This window comes from Paramisgurnus dabryanus, chromosome 11 (assembly GCF_030506205.2).
Source record: "Paramisgurnus dabryanus chromosome 11, PD_genome_1.1, whole genome shotgun sequence".
Lineage (NCBI taxonomy): Eukaryota > Metazoa > Chordata > Actinopteri > Cypriniformes > Cobitidae > Paramisgurnus > Paramisgurnus dabryanus.
Window position 1 is genome coordinate 26,206,809 of NC_133347.1, and position 14,738 is coordinate 26,221,546.

General features: G+C 40.5%; 1 protein-coding gene across 5 annotated transcripts in view; it reads right to left on the bottom strand.

Moving 5' to 3' along the window:
* Positions 1-14,738, bottom strand: part of vps13a (vacuolar protein sorting 13 homolog A) — a 59,156-nt gene that overhangs the window by 35,439 nt on the left and 8,979 nt on the right. For all 5 annotated transcript variants that reach the window (XM_065247614.1, XM_065247615.1, XM_065247613.1 and 2 more), the window contains exons 17-32: positions 14,107-14,249; positions 12,241-12,442; positions 11,421-11,535; positions 11,005-11,141; positions 10,764-10,896; positions 10,493-10,610; positions 10,268-10,409; positions 9,400-9,484; positions 7,125-7,291; positions 6,483-6,639; positions 6,281-6,360; positions 6,142-6,201; positions 5,869-6,049; positions 5,669-5,785; positions 5,477-5,580; positions 5,187-5,354 (exon numbers count right to left, since the gene is read on the bottom strand). In XM_065247614.1, the coding sequence (XP_065103686.1) occupies positions 5,187-5,354; positions 5,477-5,580; positions 5,669-5,785; positions 5,869-6,049; positions 6,142-6,201; positions 6,281-6,360; positions 6,483-6,639; positions 7,125-7,291; positions 9,400-9,484; positions 10,268-10,409; positions 10,493-10,610; positions 10,764-10,896; positions 11,005-11,141; positions 11,421-11,535; positions 12,241-12,442; positions 14,107-14,249 (2,109 nt within the window). The remainder of the gene's footprint in view (positions 1-5,186; positions 5,355-5,476; positions 5,581-5,668; positions 5,786-5,868; positions 6,050-6,141; positions 6,202-6,280; positions 6,361-6,482; positions 6,640-7,124; positions 7,292-9,399; positions 9,485-10,267; positions 10,410-10,492; positions 10,611-10,763; positions 10,897-11,004; positions 11,142-11,420; positions 11,536-12,240; positions 12,443-14,106; positions 14,250-14,738) is intronic.

Consider the following 14,738-nt stretch of genomic DNA (forward strand, 5'->3'; position numbering starts at 1 on the left):
GCGTTTGAGATATCAAAAATCCCTTCGCAATTTATCATCTACAATGTCTCGGCATCATGTTGACCACTTCTGGTGTCAATCTCATGAAAATCCTAGAAGGAGTATTTAAAAGAACATTGCATGGAACTGTCAAAAAAATCCAGCTTTGTGACTAACACACTTCCTGGCGCCTGGTGGTGGCGCTATACCCGGGAGTCACAATAGGCACATCGATGCGATCAGAATCTTCAGACGAACAAACACCCCGCATGGCATCACGATAAGACATTTTTTGCCCTAGATATTAGACACTTCCTGTTTCTCTGATTTCGCCACAACTTTGTCGCCTCGCCATGGCAGAACCGTTCGAGATATCAAAAATCCCTTCGCAATTTAGCAAGTCCAATGTCTCGACATCATGTTCACCACGTTTGGTGTCAATCGCATGAATCCCCTGGGAGGAGTATATAAAAGTTCAACGCATGCATTTTTTAAACAATCCAAAATAGCCGACTTCCTGTTGGGCGGAGCTTAAATGTTAGAGGGCGAAAGTTGTTCGGGTCGATGAGGTCTATAAGCGTACCAAGTCTCGTACATGTGCGTACATTTTTGCCCGATCTGTGCATCAATGTTTTTTTTTGCATTACAGGGGGCGCTACAGAGCCCCTGTGCCACGCCCGTGTTCCAGCCTTTGGATTTCTGCGATGACGGACGACTCTGACGTCTGTGCCAATTTTCAAGAGTTTTCGAGTATGTTAAGGCCCCCAAAAAGTCCAAAAGTGTTAAAAAAAATAAAAAAAAAAAAAAAAAAAAAATAATAATAATAAAAATAATAAATCCGAGCAAAAACAATAGGGCTTCGCACCTACGGTGCAGGCCATTCTGGCCTGCTCCTCGGTGCTCGAGCCCTAATAATTAAAACTGCAAGCAGTGATGGAAGGGCCCTCGCACGCATGTGCACCGCCACTCTATGGCCTTAGTAAAGCAATGAACCAGGGGGATTGAAATTTCAGTGGGTAAATATAGGCGGATATTTAAAGGAACTTTGAAGTTCCACACCTCCTTTGTGCAGCATGTGGCGCTATGATTGTAATTGATTGTTGTAACATTGATGTGTTGAGGCCAGGACCCTTGTCAAACGTATGATGTCTGTGACAGGTCGGACATTGCATGCCTAAGTTACAACAGCTTTCTCATGGCAAAACATCACTCTTTGCGAGGCCGCCACGGACACGCCCTTCAACGAAAAGTCAAGATCTTCGCAATTTATCATCGCAAAGGGCTTAAGATCAGTCTCACCTGATATGATAATGATCTGATTAAATCTATGAGAACAGTGAATCACAGCGTAAAACAAGGCATTTCCTGCTACCTCTAGGTGGCGCTAGGACTGAATCTGAATATTGGCATTGAAATGTGTTCAGGCCAAGACTCTTATCAAACATGTGAAGTGTGGGGAAGATTGGACATTGTATGCCTTAGTTATAACAACTTCCTGTTTCATGGCGAAAACGCTGAACTTTGTCAGGCCGCCACGGACACACCTTCCAACGAAAAGTCAAAAGCTCCGCAATTTAACATCACAAAGGCCTTTAGATGAGATTGACCAAATATGATGACGATCTAACAAAATCTCTAGGAGGAGTTCGTTAAAGTACGAAGCCTGGAAATGACAAAATTTGCACAGAAATCACAGCAAAAATTCAAAATGGCTGACTTCCTGTGAGGTTTAGAGCTTCGCTCCAAGAGACTTTTTTGTAGGTCTTGGGGTGACATATGACCCTACCAAATTTCGTATCTGTAGGATTTTCGTAGCGGCGGGGCTGTTCTCTTGAAATTTTGCAGGTGGCGCTATCGAGCCATTTCTGCACGCCCACTTCTGGCGCCTATGCCACATGTAAATTTTTGCCACTTCTGACGTGTGTGCAACGTTTTATGACTTTTTGAGCTTGTTTAGCCTGTCAAAATGCGATTCATTTAGCGATACTTTGCCAGGCCGCCACGGACACGCCCTTTAATGAAAAGTCAAGGTCGTTGCTTTTTATCATCACACAAGGTCTTGAGATTACACTGGTGAAATATGATGTTGATATGGTTAAATACCTAAGAGCAGTAAGTCACAGCATCAAACATGGTATTTCCTGCTGCCTCTAGGTGGCGCTATGAGTGTTACTGAATTATGCCATGTTGATGTGTTCAGGCCTGGACCCTTATCAAACGTGTGAAGTCAGGGGCGGATCGGACAATGTATGCCTGAATTACATCAGCTTCCTGTTTCATGGCGAAACATTACACTTTGCCAGGCCGCCACGGACACGCCCTCCAATGAAAAGTCAAAAGCTCCGCAATTTAGCATCGCAAAGGCCTTTAGATGATACTGACCAAATATGATGATGATCGGATTAAATCTCTAGGAGGAGTTCGTTAAAGTACGACGCTTGGAAATGTCAAAAAATGACAGAGAAAATTCAAAATGGCTGACTTCCTGTGGGGTTTAGAGCTTAGCTCCAAGAGACTTTTTTGTAGGTCTTGGAGTAATAGATGACCCTACCAAATTTCGTGTCTGTACGTTTTTCGTAGTAGGGGGGCTGTTCTCTTGAAATTTTGCAGGTGGCGCTATTGAGCCATTTCTACACGCCCACTTCTGACGCCTATACTACATGTAAATTTTCGCCACTTCTGACGCGTGTGCAAATTTTCATGAGTTTTCGGGTATGTTTAGGCCCTCAAAAATGCGATCCATTTCGGAGAAGAAGAAGAAGAAGAAGAATAATAAACAGAGCAAAAACAATAGGGTCCTCACACTTGTGTGCTCGGGCCCTAATAATCCGAGCAAAAACAATAGGGCTTCGCACCTACGGTGCAGGCCATTCTGGCCTGCTCCTCGGTGCTCGGGCCCTAATAACAACAACAACAACAACAACAATAATAATTTATTAATTAAATTTATAAAGCGCTTTTTGCAGAAGCACTCAATGCGTTTTACATATGAAAGGGGGATTCTCATTAAACACTACCAAATGTGCAACATCCACTTGGATGATTCGACGGCAGCACTATTCTGCCAGAACCCCCACCACACACCAGCTTATTAGTGAAAAGGAAACAAAGTGATATAGACAATCGGTATATATTTAAGCAATATCGCTCGAGTAGGAGTGTGATATAGCTCTATATCATCACGGCTGTGATTAGGCCAGAGGCACGAGGCCGTAGGCCGAGTGCCGGAGGCAATCACAGCCGTGATGATATAGAGCTATATCACACGACTCCGAGAGCGATATTGCTTTTATACAACAGTTCGACGGCACACGTTTGAAAAACGAAAACTAAAAAACAACAACGGAGTTATTTTAAAAGCCTCTTTGTTTGAGAACTACTTCTTCCGCCACGGATTTGAGGGCGGCCAGAATGACAGGTAAAACTTTCGGCTGCTTTGAAGCTCATAACAACTCAATGGACGGTTTCTTTATATTACCGTTTCTTGGTCACAAAGTGTAGTTTTAAGATTAGTTTAGTCGAGAATGTATATGTATTATATTTAAATCTGCAGTCGATTAGTAAAGATAGCGCCTGTTTGAACGAGTGCTTACTGAGATTCGGTACGAATGAGAACCAAAGCATGAGCGGACGTGAGTGTTCACTCGCCCCGCTGACCACCGCCCTCTCTGGGCTACATCTCTGACAGAGATACCCTGGCTCTCATGTTGGCCTTGTTTGTTTATGATCGTCAAAATGAGATCAAATCAGCAGTATGTGGTGTCATGATCAAACGATTACTTGTATTTTTATTCATATTTAGTGTCTTTTGTGTTGTTATTGTTTTGGCGCGAGGTAAAAGTTAATAAAACTATACTTGTATAACGTTACTATTGCTTTCTCATTTATTCTTAACGCGATACGAGCACTCGATTATTATTATTAAACTTTGTTCTTGTCAGTACTATACAAAATGGTTTTTTATAAGTGTCAGAGAGATGTTTTTGCATGCTGCTTATAAATATACCAGTGGCGATATCTCATAACATGTTTTAATAGTCACATCACGATAAAGTAAATGATCAATGTCCACATTTAAATGCTGCGGTGCTTACCTGCATTTCCACGGTGTTTTCGCGTTCTGATAAAAGATATAGCTCCAGAAAAAAACGAGTGTTTATATTCCTCTTTCCAAGTGTTAATCGTCCACACGATGTGACAAGACATTTCTCCCATTAACTTTAACGTAACATCCAAGAGCGCTGATCTTTGACAGAATAATTACTTCCGATTGGGGATTCACAGACTGATTTATGAGCTAGTTAACTAATGAGACACACGGAGAGTGATTCAAAACAGCGCGTCTGTGTTTTTCCATTCAGAGATGAGCCTGCTTAGGACCTCCATTCACTAGGTGGCGGAATGATACGAAAGGTGATGCGGTTACAGTGCCGTTATCAGCACAATATCGCATAGCTCTTAGCCAATCAGATTCGAGAACCAGAAAGAACTGTTGTATAAATATATATATTGGGATAATTAGTAGGCCAGGGTTCCCCAAATCTTACCCTGGAGGGCTGGAGCACTACAGAGTTTAGGTCCAACCCTTATCAAACTTACCCACCTGTGATTGTCCAGTGATCATGAAGACCTTGATAAGCTTGCTCAGGTGTGTTTGATAAGGGTTGGAGCTAAACTCTGCAATGCTCCGGCCCTCCAGGGTAAGTTTTGGGGAACCCTGTAGTAGGCCAAGGGGCAAATTTGGACAAAATGCAGGGGCACACCCCTACTCTTCTTGAAAGGCTGGGATTTTTAACGACCACAGAGTCAGGACCTCTGTTTAATGTCTCATCTGAAGAACGGTGCTTTCTGACAGGATAGTGTCCTCATCCCCATACTGGGGTGTAAGGATGCAGGTGAGCACCCCCTGCTGGTCTCACTAACACCTCTACCAGAAGCAACCTGGTTTCCCAAGAGATCTCTTATCCAAGTACTTGACCAGGCTCAACCTTACTTAGCTTCGGTGGGCAACCAGTCTTGGGCTACAGGGTGATATGGCTGCTGGCATGGCTGCTGGCTATATAGGGGATCGATTTCTCAACATTATTACCACTTAACTACCTTCTGTTTGAGAGAGAAGTGTGTATGTGAGATAAATGTGTTCACTGGGAATCAAACACACAACCCAAGCTACAATACTAGTGGTACATGAGAGAAGAAAAACTCACCAGTATCGAGGACACAAACTTGTTGAGGAAAATGACCTGAATGCAGCCAACAGATAGTGTTACACTAGTGTCCACAATGTGCATGTCCATGTAGGCGTCGCCTTCTGTTGCGTCCACAAGGTTCACCATGTGGAATTTAAACACCTCTTTATCTACAATGGACACCGCCTACATAGAATCATAATAGATCCATTAAATATTACTTAAAATATTAGAACATTACTTTAAATAAAAGAATATAGTGTGCATACAATCATTTATTCGACTTTTAGGTACCGATCATGCACTACCTTTTTGTACAGAGCCTCTTTGTCACAATCCAGAATTACAATGTTTTTCAGGTTAGCCAGAATCTCCACTGACTTCTTCATCATCTGAACTTCAGAAACCAGCCCTGATGAAGAAGACAGAACGTGACGTTACATATTACAACCATTGTGTCTCTGAATAGGATTTTCTGCATGTGCAAAAGTGTGTATTACCTTCAATGCTGATCTCAGAGATTCTGGCTTTCTCTCCTCTTATGAAAACCTTCAGACAGTTCATGTCCGCTCGGATGTGCAAATTCACCACATCTTCATACTTTGACTTCTTACTGGCTGAAAACAGAGCCAATGAAATAATGAATTTATGACCAAATAAAAGAAAATCACATAAATAAGGAAAATGAGGGTAGGGTTACCAGATTTGGTGACAGCAGATTCCTCTACTTTTGACTCCTCTTCCTCCTCCTCCTCTATTGTAGGGAGAGGCTGGTCCCCTTGTGTGTCTTTCTTGAGAGGTGGGAGGAGGTTATTTAGGAAATTCATAGAGTTGAGGAGCGCCTCGGTGTGCAGATGTACATCCAGCGAGGAGAAATTCACCTGGTAGACATACCATAATGATGGGGATCATACAACGTCAATTCATAAGAAACAAATTCGAATGAACTTTGGCTGTCACATCAACTGCTTACCTTGATCAGCTGCTCTGTGTTTTTATACATAGTTTTAAAATCAGGGGCGTTTTTGTCAGCCTAAAAGAAAAGAGAGAATCAGTGTGACATTCCTGAACCCAAAGGAAGGTGGCACTTAAATGTAATAACGTAAACGTACTTTAATGTATTCCAGCATGAGCAGATCTTCCTCAGTATTGTCCAAAGTTGTGATAAGGTGAACCTTCTTGTCTTCCGAATCTTCACACAATGAAACACATATATTAGATAAAAAAAGATTTCAGTTTGATCTTATTTTGTACGCATCCTTAGAAAATAAGACAATCCCAAAATGCAATGCAACAAGTGCAAAGTGAACTAACCCAGGTACTCTGAACACTCAAGGCAGATCTCCTTTAGGAAGGTTTTTGATGACATATCAAAGGTGCGAAGATTGAGTTCAGTCCCTAAACCGTCAATAAACAGATGGAGGACGCTCACTTCCTGTCCCTTCGACAAGCGACACAGCTGAACAGAAAGCTAGAGGGGATAACAAAGAAAGATCTGAGGTAAACTTAAACCACCAGACAGTTTTAAATGTTAACTCCAAATATTAACTGATAAGCAGATATGTAAAGGAGCGCTCACATTATCCCAACCAAACTGTGGTTCATTTGGGCTCAGGCATGGAGTGTGCAATGTAATCGCAAATGCGCTAAGCGAGACAGATCAACTAAGCAATATGATAGGCATGTGAGAGGGCTATGTGTCATCACGCACCAAACGACTCAAAATAAAAAAACACAGACTTAACATCGCAATAGGTTACAATGTTAAGAGAGTGCCTTACTTCCTGTTTTCTTCAAAACAATCACATACTAATGACAAAAGCATGCTCAGGCTCGGATTGGTCAAAATACAGAGTGTGTGCATGCTTCTGGGGGATTAGGGTGGGGGGACAATCGCTCTCGTGCACAGTTCGGTTGGGTTAGGTATAAGTGCACCCTGATAGGCCATGACCGAACCTTATTGATCTCAAAATTCATGGAGAACTCTGTCATGTTCTTCTTGGGATCCTTTAGCACCATAGACATTCTCTTATCGGCAGACATCTGCAGGGAGTCAGATGACGCCTCAAAGAACGGCAAATCTTCTACTGGTGAACTAGGAGCATCGAAGAACAATTCCTCATCTGACAAAAACAAAAACATGACAATGCCGAAATATTAGACTTAAGAGCCGTTCACAATTTAACCATAACGTTAACTATAACGATAACTATATTAGTGTTTAGACCACCGGACAATGACGATAACTTTTTAATTCGCTCTCTCATGCCGCGGCACTTGTGCAAATCATTTCCCTTTCAAGGGATAGTTCACCCAAAAATAACTAAAGAGTCACGTGACTGCAGTGATGCGGATGTCGTGTTATCCTCAGACATGTTTGCGAAGTTTTTTTTCTTAAAACTTACAGTGTGTGTCTCCTTCAGACTGTAAACAAAAGCCCGGGCGCACAAAAAAAACATACAGCTGGGGCGCACCAGATAACACGTCAGCGGTGTCGTACGTCTGCCGTGTCGTACATTACTGCAGTTACGTGACTTTGGTCTCGCGCATGTGCTTCACAACAGACGCGGAAGAGAAGACAATGCTGAATAAAGTTGTAATTTTTGGACCAAAATGTATTTTTGATGCTTTAACACATTCTAACTGACCCACTGATGTCACATGGACTACTTTGGTGATGTTTTTTATTACCTTTCTGAACATGGACAGTATACCATATGTAGATTTTTAATGAAGGGTCAACAAGCTCCCAGACTAAATATAAAACATCTTAAACTGTGTTCCGAAGATGAACAGAGGTCTTCCGAATTTGGAACGACATGAGGGTTAGTCATTAAAGACATTATTTTCATTTTTGGGTGAACTATGCCTTTAATTGCATTAACTAATATTATAGATATCGTTTGATTAAAAACTATGCAATTGTTTACATGTCATTGAACGTTTAAATATGCTACAACCAGCGAATGTCCTCAACTGTATCTAAATAGTGCATTTATGTAATCTATCATCTTATCTACTGGTGGAGATAATTTTCACAACAACTGTAACAGCATTAGATACAATTTTTACGATACAGATACGGACTACTGGCATATTCGGGAACTTGACTGTAAATTTCGTCAACGCCCCTTTTTGGGGGAAAACAAACTAGACTTCTCATAGACTTCCATACAAAATAGTGGAACAAAGCAACGTTTGTACACAGCCGGCAGGCGTAAATAACTCACACAAATTAAACATGTTAAGTAATTATCTGTCCACCCTGGGTGGGTAAGACACCTCTGGCCAATGGGGAGCGTTGTTACACAAAGTTGAGTCTGTGAGAACGAAAGGGACATGTTTTTATATTGACCAAATTAAATGTGTTAATGCATCTTTCGCGCTCTATGGCAGGCAGGGTGGACAGATAATTACTCAACCTGTTTAATCTGAGAGATTTCTTAAGTTATTTACCCCTGCCGGGTGTGTATGAACGTTGCTTTGTTCTGCTATTTTCTATGGAAGTCAATGGGAAGTCTAGTTTGTTTCCCCCAAAAGTGGGCGTCAACCTGTTCAGAAACATTCTATGACATTGCGCCGGTTGTGCGTATACATTTTTACAAAATTCGAATAGATTTGATTGGCTATAAATGGTTTTTCGTTCAAAACTGCCCCAAAAGCGACCCCAACAATATCGCTGCATGTATCATTATCGTTATAGTTGTGGTGTGAACTCCGCTATTTTTTTTTAAATAAAAAAATGTCATTGTTACAGTCATCGTCCATAGTGTGTGAACGGCCCTTTACAGTAATATACAGAGCACAAATCAACGTTTTCAATATCTTTGCAACACACACAGTATTTAATCCAGTCAGTGTGTTTGAACGATTAGGGCTGAAAAACTAATCAATTATGAAAATAGCATTTAAGAAATAAGACATCACTTTCCCATCGCACCACTGTCTTTATAACTGCGCAAGCTGGTGCTGTTGCGATAACCCTTACGAAAATTAACTATGGGTTTTTTTTGTGTCTTGAAAACCTTGTCAAAACCATGGTTTTACTAACCCATGGATTTTTTTGTTTTAAACTATTGTCAATTTTCATAAAAGGGGGCAGTGGGCAAGTGATGTCAGAGACCAAACTATTCGACAATGACATCACCATTTTCATTATTGATTAGTAGTTGTAGCCCCAGTATGTATTGTACAGGTATGTGTGCAGATGCATTGTGGGTTTGTGTCTGACCTGAGCCATATATGATGGATGCACGCAGGTCATCTATGGCTGGTCTTCGAGGGGTGAGCTGAGGAGTGTTCCCTCGCTTGGAGACCTAAAGGATGAAAGTGGCAAAATTTGTCAGTAAAGTTTAAACTCAAAATACCCCACAGATGATTTATTATAGCATGTCTTAAATGTCCCTAGGGATCAAAAAAATTTGTTTTTGTGTCTGTACCTAAATGCAAATGAGCTACAGTTTCTCACTCCCTTACCAACATAAAGCATGTGCTTTTAGTTAAAATAGATCAGATTTTTACGAATACAGTCTGAGACAAAAGTATCTGGCTATTGAGATATGGCGGACAGCATACAACTCTCTGAGGGGAAAAAAACTATGGTAATGAAGGACTGTCAGTTAGTGGCTGTGGCTTTATCAGTGTGACATCACATTAACAAGAGAATCAAAATGGCATGTCTAATGAGACTGCTTTTGTTTAAGAGGGATTAAAAAAATGATTTGGCGGTTGTGTTCACACAGTGTCAACACACACTTAGGTCCAAACACAGCCCTTTATTAAACTACTGACTTTCACTGACTGGAATAGACCTTTTTAAATTCCATGATATTCCAGAAATTCCATGACCCGTGGAAACCCTTGACAGCCATGTTGTCTTATAATGCAAATATTCTATTTCTGTGTTATTGTGTATCCTTGTTAATTTCAGCAATCTCTGCACATCTTATCCTTCTTTATTAAACTATATCACAGACACAGAAAATCAAGAACCAAAGATTTTTTAGTTCTCCTCCTCCAAAAAAATGCTTGATTATGTATGTCTAGAAACACACATACACACCCTTACACATGCACACTTATTGTTTAAGCTATTCTACCTTGGGTGTGACCGGTGATGCTTTAGTCGGGGCGGGACGGCTCTCTGGAAGAGGAATGCTGCTGAGCAATGCCAGGACACCACGCACTTTATCATCAGAGATGCGCAGAGACAGCAGAGGGAGTTCACCAAAAATCTTAAACCTATAAATACACACATTAAAGAAATAAATACACACAAGCTAAACTTAACAAGAATAAAACGTACACCCTAAATTAATTCTTACTTGGGCATTCTGGGGTCCGTCACCACCATAGCTCGACTAAAGACCACCTTCAGATCGACAGGCTCCAGGATGTGAAAGGATGATTGTCTGAGCGGACGCGCCCTCTTCCAGTCACCACCTGTATTTACATTTACTTACTTTTACTTAAAGCAACTTACAGTGTATGCATTTTATCAGTATATGTTTTATCAATACCCATGACCTTTAAGCTAACTGATTTCTTAATACGATACACAGCATGCATGAATGTCTCATCACTAGGTGCATGTACCTGCTTTGGTGTAGAGGAACTGTAAGCTGCTCAGCTGGACATCAAAGCTGTCATACGCTCTAGACATGATGTCCTCTATGGTGCTACTGCCTATAGAAAGCTGAGGGAGTCCAGCTCTGCTCTTACTGGACATCTATACACAAGACACATGAACACATGCTTTTTACCTGACCAACATATCCATCATAGTGTGACCTCACAAGCCAACACTGAAGCTTAATGAGCAATGAGATGCTTTTACCTCAAAATGACCTAAATCCAGAATGGCAAGGTTGTGTTTGGGGTCATAAAAGCCGTTTTCTGGTACAATGACGTATGAAGCCATGAGGTTGATGTTCAGATTGAGGACTTTCTGAGTTTCAATGATGTACATGAGTCCTGCAAACCGTAAACAGCACTGTTTAGTTACAAGTCTGCAATCTGCAAATTCTGAGAACTTTTTGACTACAATAAGAAAATCCAGCCAATTAAATTTAACTTCTGAATTTTGTATTTGTTGTTGTAACAATTTTTAAAGAGCCGTGTAATAAGAAGGATTAAAGTTTAAAGTCTTTGTTTTATATGATCTATACCATCCATTCACTGGATGAACTGCACTGTTATTTATAGGGGCACGCTCTCTATCAGCACATATAGGGCTATGACACAAACACACACCTGTAGAGGTCTTGTCTCTGAACTGCTCCAGCTTCATGAGGGTGGCATTGGTCAGTTCATCCAGCTGCAGGTCTTTCGGAGGCATGAAGAAAGCTGACAAACTGTTTACAGTCATCTAAAATAACGACACACAGTCAATACACAATTCACTTTCCATTCATAAAGCACCTAGCCTTGCTCCTGAAAATCTAAGGGGAATCTCCAAATGGCATTTTTGCACCCTTGAAAGGCACTGGGGCAAGAGGACAGTGCTCGATCCAGATGAACTGAATCCTCTCATGAACCTACTGTGGTCATATTACAAGGTGACATTTTGTTAAATATTAACAATAAACCTTTAAAAACTTAAAATGATAAACTACAGTAAAAACTATAGATGCACCGATATATCGGACAATTAAAGCAATTTATACAGCCTGTCGATCAAAAGACAACAGAAAAATGCAATGGATTTGAGCTTTCTGTATAGAAAATGTAAAGAAACATCACAAGTTTAATGTTCAATATTTATGGTAATTGTGTGAAAAAATAACATTCAGAAACTTTTATCTTTCAGAATTTAGTTAATGCGAGTTAAACTATCGGTATTGGCATCGGCAGCTATTACTCGGAATAATCGGCTATTGTATCCCTGCATTTTTTTAATATGGGTGCAGCTCTAGCAAAAACAGCTGTAGTGCTGGACGATCACGCTTTGAAGCTAGTAGTACACTTGAAAAATTACAGGAAGGTATGTTACAGTAAGACCAAAATATTTAGGAAAGTAGATATCAAGAAGCAGGACTAAGCACCACTGGTGTTTACCGTAAGAAAAACTTACAGCATCATAGATGATCTCAAGAGGTCGAGAATCTATGTGTAGTTTCTGGTCTGAAAGCCCATCCAGTGGATTGGTCTCAAACATGAGATTCAGGAGAGTCTTATCCTTTGCCCCGGCCTCATGACGAGGTGACAACAGGATGGGGGGCTTCTGGCCACGCGGAAGACCGGACACTTCGAATGATGACAGCTGGGCAGAGATCCTAATATACGAACAACACATTTTACACAATAACATTAGCATTCATTTGTTACCAATTTGTAAAGGTTTTCTGTAAAAAGTGTCTTAAGCACTATTCGGACGGGATTAGTTTTCCAAACAACGTTGGAGTTTCAACGTGTCCCCCAGGACGTCTGCGATTTTATGTAACGATTCGGACGGGATTAAAATGATGCAGGCTATTCCAGAGATGGGAGTGTCTGTTTCATGCATTTGGGCGTTGCAGAAGAGCACGTGCTCTGGATACGCGTGTTTGTAATGTTTAATATTTTGCTTTAAATGTACAATTATGACAGAACATGTAATTTATTAATTTAATTTTAACAACTCAAAATAAAATATACAAATCCTACTAAAGTAACGTTAGCCTACGTGTTTTATAAAACTGTCTGCTTATAATAAACCCAAAGAAATGAAGAAATAATGATTAATAACAATTTATTATCTTTATTAATTAACATTACCATTCCGGAGTTGAAGAACTTTGAAAGTAGTTTCTTATAACGTTACTGATATTACAGTGGCCAGTCTTAACAGTGTTTGATATTCAGCTCGTCTTGATTTAATTATTTTATTTTGCCGAATGCGTAAAAACATTCATATCTGAATGAATGGGACTCAGGAAATACAATATACACGCATTAGTAAGACCTTACGGCAGATCACGTTGGCCAAAACACGAAATGAACCGCGTTTTCTAAAGATATTGCGGCCAAACACAGACATTTGCATTCGGACGGGATTACATTTCTCAGAGGACCTCTGAGTTCGGCAAAAAACAGTAGGTAAATTGCTCTGGAATTCTTACGGAGGTCCTCAGAGGAAAACACAGACATGGCCGATTCGGACGGGATTAAAAACACAGAGGACCTCTGAGAAGCACGATTATCTCAGAGGTCCCCCTATAAAACGAATCCCGTCCAAATAGGGCTTTATATAAATGTAGCTAAAATTCGTGATTTCTGATGTCCGAATTAGTGTGAATTCTGTTACTGTCAAACTCTGTTACCAAGCTGGTTGACAAGCTGCATATAAATTACCCTTCAAATTGCGCAAATTTTCACATCAACTCCCATATATCGCAAACATGTTTTTACACTCAGGTGAAGTGGTTTTTCAGGCAATTCGAAAAATATAATGAAATAACGGAATATAATCGCGAGACAGTTTTTCATATTTACAGAAAACCTGACATGCCAAAATTACATGATCGTTTTTTAAATATGACGCGGTATGTTTGATTGAAAGGTCAGGACAGAAGAGATATGTTCGACTTCATGTGCCTCTGTCACAAGAACCGGCAAGCGCATGAAAGTGATTCAGGAATCGCCTGTGCCGTATGTTCGCATGTCGTGCGCACAGCGGCGTATGAAGTCGAACAGACCTATTGCCATGGAATGACTCATCTCAAGACAACAAAATTACCGTAATTACGCTCTTTAGAAAGGTTTTGTCGACGTTTAGAGAACAACACTAAAATTTTAAATGAAAATGCAGCTAGGGTTACTCTACCTTGGTAACCGAGTGTGATTGTGACAGCGTTTACTGACAGCTTATAATGGCAATAACATTGGGGTACAGTGATTATTAAACTGAATGAAATACTTTAGAACAGACAGAAGGGTTGGTGGAGAAAAATCACGTTACTTTATCGCTTGAGCTGCAGGTCTTTGCGCCAGCATGGCCTTCAGATCAATGACAGACAGTTTGATTATCTCCGGCTTTTCTCGACTCTCTTTGATCGACAGCGACAGGTTGAGCAGCTGAAAATTGATCTTCATACTCTCAAACTGAAAATACAAATAACAGTTATAAAGTGTGGATGTTTTTTTAAAAGCACAGAGACGGACATATAATTATGCATGTTTAAAACGACACATTTTACGCCCATTTCTACAAGACGTTATTTAAGTCTCAGAGGTGTGATTAGAATGTGTCTGTGAAGCTCAAAATCTCTCAAAAACGGATTTTTACCGTTTTGGAATCCATTCAGCTGATCTCCGGGTCTGGCGGTACCACTTTTAAAACAGCTTAGCATAATCCATTGAATCTTAGCATTGTCGGTCTTAGTTAGTACACAATGTAACCATAAAAGAGTCAAGTTTTAAATAGGAGAAATATCAAAACTCTTTGGTTATTTTCGAGTGCAAAGCTAATGGTCTAATCAAAGTCAATGCATTGTGCTAAACTATGCTAAAAGTGGTACCGCCAGACCCGGAGATTGGCTGAATGGATCCCAAAACGGTAAAAATCAAAAAATTAACTCTAGGGGAGCTGGA